The 11,072-nt window shown below is 42.4% G+C and overlaps 1 protein-coding gene across 1 annotated transcript; it reads right to left on the minus strand.

Moving 5' to 3' along the window:
• Positions 1-6,139: 6,139 nt before the first annotated feature.
• LOC134484098 (zinc finger and SCAN domain-containing protein 5C-like) lies at positions 6,140-10,446 on the minus strand. The gene is made up of 2 exons (XM_063280471.1): positions 10,267-10,446; positions 6,140-8,449 (listed from the first exon to the last, which is right to left on the minus strand). Exons 1-2 carry the CDS (start codon positions 10,442-10,444, stop codon positions 7,734-7,736), a joined length of 894 nt encoding a protein of 297 aa, XP_063136541.1. The 5' UTR covers positions 10,445-10,446; the 3' UTR covers positions 6,140-7,733.
• Between the last annotated feature and the right edge of the window lie 626 nt (positions 10,447-11,072).

Consider the following 11,072-nt stretch of genomic DNA (forward strand, 5'->3'; position numbering starts at 1 on the left):
AGTCCCCTCACCCAAGGAACCATCTCACACATTCCTTGAGCTTTATTTCTTTACAGCCTCTGAAACTTGCCTGATAATTCATTATGTCACAAGTAACCTAGTCTATGAAGGTGGTCATGCTGCAAAATAGCATTACAGTGGACAGTGTAGCAACCAAAGTTTCAATAAGCCATTGATATTACTTATCATCTGTAACTTACGTAGGTGGAAGTTGTTAAGAATCTCACCCCAAGACCTAAACACAGATACTTGGAACTCAAAGAGACTGTAGCAGCATGCACAGCGCCTGCAAGGTCTAAGCCAAAAAGAGTCCCAGCAATGAAAGGGAAGTGGATACACACCCCTATCATTAATCCAGAAGTGATCTCCAGTTCAGAGCTCAAAAAGGAAAAATCCATTTTTTCCACTAGGGTTTCACTGGGTATACAAATCGTGCTTAAAGCTGGGCTTCAAACTCAGCAACAAATGGCCAACGCAAAATGAACTGAATGACACTTTTGGAGGTTCTTTATCTAATAATGTATTGGCAGGGTTCTTTAAAAAACATCATACAGGTCCTTTGTGCATATATTATGGTTTCCAGTTTTGTGTTTTTATGGGATTTCTGTGTGTGTGTGAACATGTGTGTCTCTGTGTCTGTACATATTTCTTGTGCTTTTTCTTTGGCTCGTTTTATTCTGTTTGTTTTGTTCTATTCTGGTTCATTTGTTTTTATTTTATCTTTGTCTCTATTATTATTATTATTATTATTATTATTTAGATGCCTGTTTATGTTCAAATAAAAGGGAGAAAGAAAAGGTATGAATTCATGTGGGTGGAGGGGAGGAGATTTGAAGAAGTTGGGGGAAACTGTAATCAGAATGTATTGTATGAAAAACTATATTTTCCTTTTTTCTTTTTTTTTTCAGAGCTGGGGACCGAACCCAGGGCCTTGCGCTTGCTAGGCAAGTGCTCTACCACTGAGCTAAGTCCCCAACCCCGAAAAACTATTTTTTCAATTAAAAAAAGTCATCCCAGAAATGTTGATCTTATTGATGTATGAAAGATTCATAAAGTGATTTTTTAAAAAATCATATTGTGCACAGAGAACAAATAAGAAAGGTTTTCAAACTGAGATGAGCTTCATTTTGCAATGTAAGGAGCCTAGAGTTGGTAACCAAGAACACAGAACACAACATAGAACAGAAAAAATTATAAAGCACACCCAAACAGACAGGCAGGCATCAAATTGGTGAATATATGGACTTTTTAAATGGAGCACAGACTCTCCCCTCTTCGCCATGAGAATAAAATGGAATTCCTGTTGTCTCCGAAGACTTTGAGTAAGAGTTCACCCAGCCTCCTTTGTCTTCTATTTGATTAAAGCTGCTCAAACCTGCCAAGATTCCAGGGCAGGAAAAATAGACTCCCTCATCCAATTGGGTTTGTGAGTTTCCAGTTAGTGTTACAGATGATTACATGCTTAAGCACCTAAAATAGGGCACATCTATTCTAGTACAATTCCAGAAGGCAGAAAGTGTAAAATCAAGGTGCTGGCTGGGTTTACTAGTGCCTGGAACAGTGATTGGAAACCTGTGGGTTGTGACTCCTTGAGTGATTGAATGAAGCTTTCACAGGAGTTTTTAAGACTATCTTAGAGGGGGTTGGGAATTTAGCTCAGTGGTAGAGCGCTTGCCTAGGAAGCGCAAGGCCCTGGGTTCGGTCCCCAGCACCAAAAAAAAGAAAAAGACTATCTTAGAGATATCATATATTTGCATTACAATTCATAACAGTAGGAAATTATAGATATGAGGTAGCAATGGAATAATTTTATGGTTGATAGTCACCACAACATGAGGAAGTATATTAAAGAATTGCAGCATTAGGAAGGTCGAGAACCACTCTCTAGAAGCTTTAAAAGAGAAAGCACGGTGTGGCTCCCAGCCTAGCCCTGGCATCAGTCTAAGATCTGCTTCTGACACTGATCTCCTTGCTTCCTTTTGTTTCTTGAGATCATAGGGGCTAACCTAGATAGTATAGTCAAATGCCTCTCCCTGAGTTCATGTCCAGGGTCCATTTTGTGAAGGAATGTGTCACGGTATCATTAGGACATGGCTGTCTTTGGGAAGGGTACTTGTCTACATGCCTCTGTGTGCTTTTCTTTCGAATACTGTGATAAACACCATGACTAAAAACAACTTAGGGAGAAGACTTACTTTTTTTTTTTTTTGGTTCTTTTTTTCGGAGCTGGGGACCGAACCCAGGGCCTTGCGCTTCCTAGGTAAGCGCTCTACCACTGAGCTAAATCCCCAGCCCGGACTTACTTTTTTATTAGTCATTTTATGTGTTTACATTTCAAATGTTATCCCCTTCCCACAAAGCCACATCTCATCCCCTCTCCTCCCTCCCCTTTGGAGAAGGCTTATTTTGTGTTATACTTCCACAGTGCACTCCATCACTGAGGAAAGTAATGGCAGGAACCCGAGTAGAAGCGTATGCAGAAAGGATAAAATGTGGACAAAGGCTACTTATTGGCTTGCTTTTTCAGCATGCTTTCCTCAGCTTTTCTTCTTAAAAGTTTTAAAAACTTCTTTTTATTTTTATTTTAATATATATATATATATATATATATATATATATATATATATATATATATATATATATACACGCTAACAAGCGCAAGGCCCTGGGTTCGGTCCCCAGCTCAGAATAAAAAAAACCTTAAAAAAATAATATATATACGCATGTATGTATGTATTATATATGAGTGTTTTGCTTGAATGTATGTCTGCTTACCATGTTTGTCCAGTGTTCACAGAGGCCAGAAGAGGGCGTTTGATCCCTTGATCCTGGAGCTCCATGTGGCTGTGAGCTGTCATCTGAGTTCTGGGATTCAAACCCTACTGAGTCACCTCTCAAGCCCCACCCTCAGCTTGCTTTCTTATATATTTTCGGACCATCTACTCAGGGACAGCATTGCTCACAGTGTACTGGGTCCTCTCCCATCAACTGTTAATCAGGAAAATGCCCAACAGGTAAACCAGACCCAGAAAAACAACATTGCATGCTTTCTCCTATGTATGGAGTTAGCTTTTAAGCTTTATATGTGTGTGTGTGTTTCATTCAGAATAACAGACGTTAGCTATCGAATAAGGGACCATGATCTTTCAAGGAAGGAGAAATAGAATATAGTGTTCTAAAGGAATAAAGGTGAAACTAATATAGATGGGTTAAATGGGGAGGGAATCTCAGGCCAAGCATCTGAGACAGATATGTCATGAACCCTAGGTGAAAATCTGCTGTTATTAATTCTGCTAGGGGAACATAGCAGTAAAAATGACTTCTCATGACTCCTGATTGCTCTATCCATATATTAGTGTGTTGTTCAACCTTCATCAGAGATGATTTTTCTTGCAGAAGGTGGTAATCAACATAGAGAGCCACCACTGGACAACACACAGAGAGTGAGGCTTTGGAGCACTGGGCCTTAAATAGAATGCCTTTGTCAAGCCCTCCCCCTCGAGATTCAGGAAGCTCTGCAAAAGATGAGGCAGAAAAACCAAAGTAACCACAGGTGACAAATGACCCCAGTGAAACCTATTCCAGACACAACATGGTTGACACACATCTGAACTCATGCACAAGATACACTGAACAGGTTCAAGCCAGACAGAATCCCAACATGGAGAAGGGGAAGCAGATGCAAAGACCCACCACTAACCAAGAAGCTATCTGCAACTGATACGTGATGGGAGAGGGAAAATCTATTTTCTCCAATAGAGTAACACCAAATGCATCAACCACTCTCAAAAGCAGGCCCAATGCTCAGAAGTAATTGGTCAACAAAAGTAGACTCCATGATATTTTTATACTCTTGTTTTGATCATTTGGGATTTGTGGTTGATTAATTTGATTTTCATTCTTTTTTATACAGAGAGGTGGAGGGGGAAAGAATATATTCAAACACTATTGTATGAAAAAAAATTAAAGAAATAATCTTTTTTTTTAAATTCCCAACAGGGGTTGGGGATTTAGCTCAGTGGTAGAGTGCTTCCCTAGCAAGCACAAGGCCCTGGGTTCGGTCCTCAGCTCCAGGGGGGAAAAAAAAGACAAAATAACAAAAAGACCACAAAAAAAATCCCAACAAACAGGCCTACAGCCCAGTGTAATATAGACAGTTCCTCATTTGAAGTTCCCCTTCCTAGGTGACTCTAGCTTTGTGTCAAGTTGTCAAAAACTTACCAGCACACACAGGTTAACAGAAAAGCATTTCGAATCAAGTCTAAAGGCAACACAAGGAAACTGAGAGATTCTATGGACAGTCATTAGGGTAAATGTCAGAACAGCATGAGTTGTTCCATTGTGTCTCAGCTTTAAAGTGTAAAGCCTGAAGAGGGAGCCATGGCCATCCTTCCTTCTTCCTGCCTTGGCGTACTACAAAAGCTTCTTTGCTAACACATACCACTGTGACACAGTGTGATAAGTGTCCCTGGAGATCTATAGAGAGCTATATGCTGACAAGCCCTCTTCCACCAGCTCCTGCCTTCACACCTTAACTTTTTTTAAGATTTATTTTATTTATATGAATACAACATTGCTGTCTTCAGACACACCAGAAGAGGGCGTCGGATCCCATTACAGATGGTTGTGAGCCACGATGTGGTTGCTGGGATTTGAACTCAGGACCTCTGGAAGAGCAGTCAGTGCTCTTAACCACTGAGCCATCCCTCCAGCCCACACCTTACCTTTTATTGCATTTTTATTGGATGTTTTCTTTATTTACATTTCAAATGTTATCCCCTTTCCTGGTTTCCGGTCCATAATCTCCCTATCCCATCCCCCTCCCCCTGCTTCTATGAGGGTGATCCCTCACCTACACACCCACTCCTTCCAACTCCCTGCCCTGACATTCCCCTACACTGGAGCATCGAGCCTTGGCAGGACCAAGGGCCTCTCTGCCCATTGGTGGTACATATGTGGCTGGAGCCATGGGTCTGCCCAGGTGTACTCTTTGGTTGGGTGGTTTAGTCCCTGGGAGCTCTGGGGGGATCTGGTTGGTTGACTTCTTAAGAAAAGACACAGAGGAACAAATTCTTTAAAGTCCAGTGCTGTTCTCAAAAGACAACACCTGATTTTCTTGATGGACCTAATATTTTACTGTTTGAAGTCACCTCACAAACTCTTGTTCTTTGAATACAGCATTAGAGATGTCAATTAAAGATAGACTTTTAAAATATATTGATAAGTCTACCATATCTTAATATTACCAGCCCTTTATCATGTGAACCTCACCCAGATTAGATGTCTGAGCCATTATTTCCGACAGCATAACTGGTAAACAACTAGTTTAGAAAAAGAAGTCCTTCTAAGTCCCAACCAGGCTAGTTAGTATGTGAGAAGGGGGGCTGACAACTCTCAGCGCAAAAGCTGAAGAGTCTCATGTGTTGCAGGGAACTAAAAGAGAAGCCTGGAGGGTGAGTGACTGTACTTACGAATAGTCAATCCAGACCGGGAGGCAGGGTATGACAGCAAACAGAGGAATGCAGTCCCATTGTCTGTAGCTTCCTGGAGGAACACTGTTTCTTTTCGGAATGTCACAGGGACTGCATACACAAGGGGGCAGAATGCAGTAGTGTTCTAGACTTGTTTTGAGCCTTTGGGGTATTGATTTCCCCCTTTCCCTTGCTATTCCAGATGAGCAACCTCAGTAGGCTAAGAAGCAAGCCCCGCTGACTCTAGAAGCTCTAATTGCAAAAACCTTACAGGAAATACCACACTTTCCCTCTCCCCTCAGAATAAAAAGCAAGGCTTGCAAGGCTTGCAAGGCTGAGCATTCTCTGACTAGCTTTGAGGGAACAGGCTGCCCCTAGGTCCAAAATTGAGCCTTCAGTGTTTACTGTCAGCCTAAAAGCTAAGCACCTGGTAACATTTGCTCTGTGGTACTAAAAAAATGGTTCCCAAATGTGTATGAGAACAAAAATACAAGCATGTAAACTAACGAACAACACTACTGTGATAGAGCACCAGATATGCAACATGCATTTAATAGCCGGAAATCCCCTCAGAGTCCCTAGACCATCTTACTCAAGTGCACATTACATGTTTTTGTTCTGGCCCATAAGATACAAGTCTTCAAGAAAACAAAATCTGACACAAGGCAGCAATAGAAACTCGTTTATTTATTTCAGTATCAACAAAAAATATCAGCAATGGATTAGCCTTGCTTAGCTCCTGGATCAAAGAGGAAGAAATAGAACAAAAATTTCAGAAGAGATAAAACAAAATTACATCCTCAAACTAATGGAAAGTAGCCACCACTAGAGTTAAAGAATTCAAAATCCTGTCTCAGCTAGAGATGTAGCTCAGTGGCAGTGTTTGATTTGCAAGCCAGGCTCTAGATTTATTCCCCAACACCAGAAAAGAAAAACAGACAAACAAAAAACTAACTGAGCTAGAGATGTAGCTCAGTGGCAGTGTTTGATTTGCAAGCCAAGGGCTTAGATTCACTCACCAGCACCAGAAAATAAATAAAAAAAAAACCAAACCTACCTGAGCTAGAGATGTAGCTCAGTGGTAGTGTTGGATTTGCAAGCCAAGGGCATAGATTCACTCCCCAGCACCAGTAAAGGAAAAACAAACAACAACAAAAAAACTACCTGAGCTAGAGATGTAGCTCAATGGTAGTGTTTGATTTGCAAGCCAAGGGCCTAGATTCACTCCCCAGCACCAAAAAAGGAAAAACAAACAAACAAACAAACAAAAAAACTACCTGAGCTAGAGATGTAGCTCAGTGGTAGTGTTTGATTTGCAAGCCAAGGGCCTAGATTCACTCACCAGCACCAATAAAGGAAAAACAAAATAAAAACAAAAACCTACCTGAGCTAGAGATGTAGCTCAGTGGTAGTGTTGGATTTGCAAGCCAAGGGCATAGATTCACTCCCCAGCACCAGTAAAGGAAAAACAAACAACAACAAAAAAACTACCTGAGCTAGAGATGTAGCTCAATGGTAGTGTTTGATTTGCAAGCCAAGGACCTAGATTCACTCCCCAGCACCAAAAAAGGAAAAACAAACAAACAAACAAACAAACAAAAAAACTACCTGAGCTAGAGATGTAGCTCAGTGGTAGTGTTTGATTTGCAAGCCAAGGGCCTAGATTCACTCCCCAGCACCAATAAAGGAAAAACAAAATAAAAACAAAAAACTACCTGAGCTAGAGAAGTTGCTCAGTGATAAAGAGTATTTGGCCTCCATGGGCAAGGCCTTGAGATTGCTTCCCTTCTCTAACTACCAAAATAAAAAAAATTAGTTGTGAGCATCCTTTCCAAAAATAAGGAAGATTTGACATGCATACCTATTTACAACTTACTGCAGGACTTGCATGTCACCCATGTTCCATTTAAGGTATGAACAATGTATTTAATTGATATTATTACATTCTCACAGGACCTATGAAGCAGGTGCTTCCAGAAAGCAAGCAATATTCATCTTAAAGGCAAAACAAGATCTTAGCAGGCCCAGAAAAATCACATGTAGGGCCATGAAAAGTCAGTGAACATTCTAGCATTGGTCTAGCCATGGAAGGTGGGCTCTGCATGTAGCTAAAAGCAAAGCTCCACTCTGAAACAAACAGCTCTATCCCTCCAAGACAGTTGGTGCAGGGGAGGTTCTTAGGAGAAACCATCATTTTTACAACTTGTTTCCAATCAATACAGTCCTGGGGGAATTCTGCTGTATAGTTTGCAGGCTGGTGAACTATTGGTTTGCATTCTGTGTGAGGCTCTGAGTAGCCTGGCTTGCCTTGCGTTCAAGATCCCTTGCGTGGAATTTTAAGTGTCTTAGCAGGCTAGATTTGTGTCTGTAGCTTTTCCGACAGTGTTCACATATGAACGGTCTCTCTTTGGTGTGTTTTACTAGGTGTGCAGTAACATGTGACTGCCCCCTAAAGAATTTCCCACAGAAGGAGCACTGGTAAGGTTTTGACTCTGCAGGATTTTTCACATTTTCTCTCAGGCCCAACTGAAACATAAACTCCTTCTTACATAGCCTACACTGCTGTCTTTCATCATCAGAATTTTCTCCCTCTGGCATGCTAGGGGATGTCGCCTCAGTAGATGGATTATTGCCCAGAGCATGCTCACCGGTATCCTCCTCCTGGCCAATGTGCTGCTGCCCAGAGATGTCTGACCCTGCACCACCTCTAGAGCCCCCTGGTGCTACCTTTCTTGTGTGGATTTTCAGATAAATATTATATTGCTTCCGGTGAGCAAAACACAGCCCTAGCTGAGCATCAGAGTCAGGCTTCTTGCGGGGACGAGCCTGTGTAGAGGTTCCAGAGCTGGAGGGCTGCGCATCCTGGGAGCTCCCTGGCATCTCATGTTGGAAGGTCATCTGGTTTTCCTCAGGCTCCTTGTAGTCTTCCAGCAGCTGTTCTGGGGGTTCTTTGCCAGGAGGTTCCAGTTGTTCATATTCTTTGGACAAATGAAATTCTGAAAGTGAATCAGAAATGGATGTGTGTGTGTGTGTGTGTGTGTGTGTGTGTGTGTGTGTGTGTGTGTGTGTATGTTCACTTTTGTCTTGGCTGACATACATTCAGTGTTTTCTCCTCCCAATATCAAAAGCTAAGCGAGGACATGGGAATGGTTGTTGTGTTACATGGAGAATAAAGACAAACTAAATACTCAGATCTTTGGCTGGAAGCTCTCAAGTAGTACCACTGACCTCCCCTGCCTGAAGAAGTCTACCTTTTTCTCTCCTTCCCTTGCTTCTACTGAATCCCTTTCTGCCTGCCAAGGCCTGCTAATTGTACTATGTGTATAGAATCCAGCATGCCTTCCACTTGTGTCTATCTTACCATATCAGAGAACAAGCTCTGGTCGGACTCTGCTATTACATGCTAGAGAGAAGAGGAAGGGCAGTTTTAAATTTCACAACAAAGTGCCTCAGAGTTCATCTAGTCTGCTGCTGTTTTGGACACAAGAAATCTCACCATCTATTTCCCCTTCAGTTAGGATTATTTCACCAGGAGCCTTTGATCAATGCTATGTGCTCTGGCCTTACAATTTTCAGAATAAAGAGTGAATGGGGGGAGGGGCCTACTATGCTTTGTTAAAAGCTATTCTCAGCTCGCCTGCTCATCTATGGAAGTAGTGAGACTCTATGTAGGCTTAAAGTCGATGAACTAAGAGTAGAGGGAAATATTTAGTCAGAAAGCAAATCACCAAGAAAACCTTTCCAGTCTTTTCAAAGGGAGACCAAGGAGCTCTCCTGCTGCCTTCAAAAGTGTGTGTGTCTGTGACAGACAGACAGACAGATGGAAAGATGGACAAAGACATAAAGACAGACAGAGACAGACAGACAGACAGAGATGACCAGATAGCAAAGATGGAAAAATGTGTACTGGAATGATGCTGGGAAAGCCTGTGGCTATTGCCTTGTAGCCAGCCGAGATTATCTGTATGTTTTGATTTCCACTGAAATTTGAAGTGAATTTTGTTGAAAACAACACAAATAACTACAAGCCATTGCTTCTGCCTGTCAACTTAAGGACCAGAAGGTAAAGTATCCCAGTATCCTAGCCCTTGCTTACTCCCTGCCCTCCTGCAGTCCCAATGTCTCAGCAGACAACCTGTATTCCCCTCTCTTAAGTGCTGGCCATTTGTACTTCTCGACCTGGCATGTGAGTTGTGATGGATGGTAAGCCAATGTTTATCCTAATTAGACACTAACCTTACCCATTCTAATATCCTTAGTGGCATTCAGCAGCATGTGACAGGTGCACATAGCCTTGACATTTGGAGCAACCAGAGCCCTACTCCTAAGATCCTCATGCATTCTTCTGTTCAGATTCTCAGCTCACAGACCATGCTAGCTAAAGCCACTAGCCAACACTATCCTCACCTTCAGTTCCCACCCTCTACTCCTTCACATTGAATGGAACACCATTACTTGGTGCTGAGTGAACTTGGTACTTATTGAAGATCTTTTCATAGATCGCTACACTGCCTCCTTCTGTCTGCCTACCAAGGTAGTGAGGCCGTCCAGATCTCTTGTCACAAGGCTGAGATGAAACTGTTTGTGGAGAACCAAAGTAGATGGTGAGGGGAGCATAAACTAGCACTGGCATAACTTACAGCTGGAGAATAAAAAGGGAAGAGAACTTGGAAGGACATTTGACCATGTCTATTATGTTGAGAGCACTGATAACTCCAACTTGACCCAACGCTATGAGAGAACTTGAGCCTTCAAACAGAAACAAAGAGCATGGAGTAGGGGAATAGTGCCTTACCAATATTCAGAAAGGTCTGGCTTTGGCCATCACCACCAAGGTTGTTTGCCCGTGGCTGTTCTGGTGGGACCTCAGGGATCTCCTGGACAGGTTCCAGTGCAGGTGGATTCACAGGTATGTTTGATTGTGTGAGAAACACACCAATCGACATCAGTTCTTCCAAGAGCATGTCACGCATGTTGACCTGAGGAAATAGCAGAACCCGTCATCCCACTGGAAATGCAGTTCCTTTTACCTCACTGCAAAGACATCAATGGCCAGCAGGAATGCAAGGAGCTTTGAGCGTTCCAGAAACCACTAAAAACAACCCAAAGAGATGGTGGCGTCAAATACATTTCATACTCACAACTGATTTATACCTACATGGCTACGTTTCAATTACTCAAGAGCCAGGGCAGGCATGTGGCTCCTGTTGTTGAGCAGGACATATCTAGGCCCTTGAAGATAACACCTTATTTTGTCAACAAAATCAGGAAGACAGAAAGAGAGCAAAAGCACTCAGTCATGCTACCTTCAGGAGGCGGAAACCTTTGGCAGAGGCCTGTGCATGCAGTCCACTGCCCTTAAGCTGAAGCTCCTGCAAAGCAACCCCCATCCCAAGCTGAGAGCATTAATCTCAGTGGGCTGCTCTCTCACAGACACTACCCAGTGTTCAGCCGTGCCTTCCCTGAACAAAGGCTTCAAGAAGTGGTTCTGAGCGGAAGACAATACTGCCCCCCTTCTGAGGTCTTTTGGATATTCTAATGGGAGCTGATACTGGAATTTAATGGCCAGTGATGAGTATATCAATCGTGATGCAGAGCTCT

The sequence above is a fragment of the Rattus norvegicus genome, chromosome X (assembly GCF_036323735.1).
Source record: "Rattus norvegicus strain BN/NHsdMcwi chromosome X, GRCr8, whole genome shotgun sequence".
NCBI lineage: Eukaryota > Metazoa > Chordata > Mammalia > Rodentia > Muridae > Rattus > Rattus norvegicus.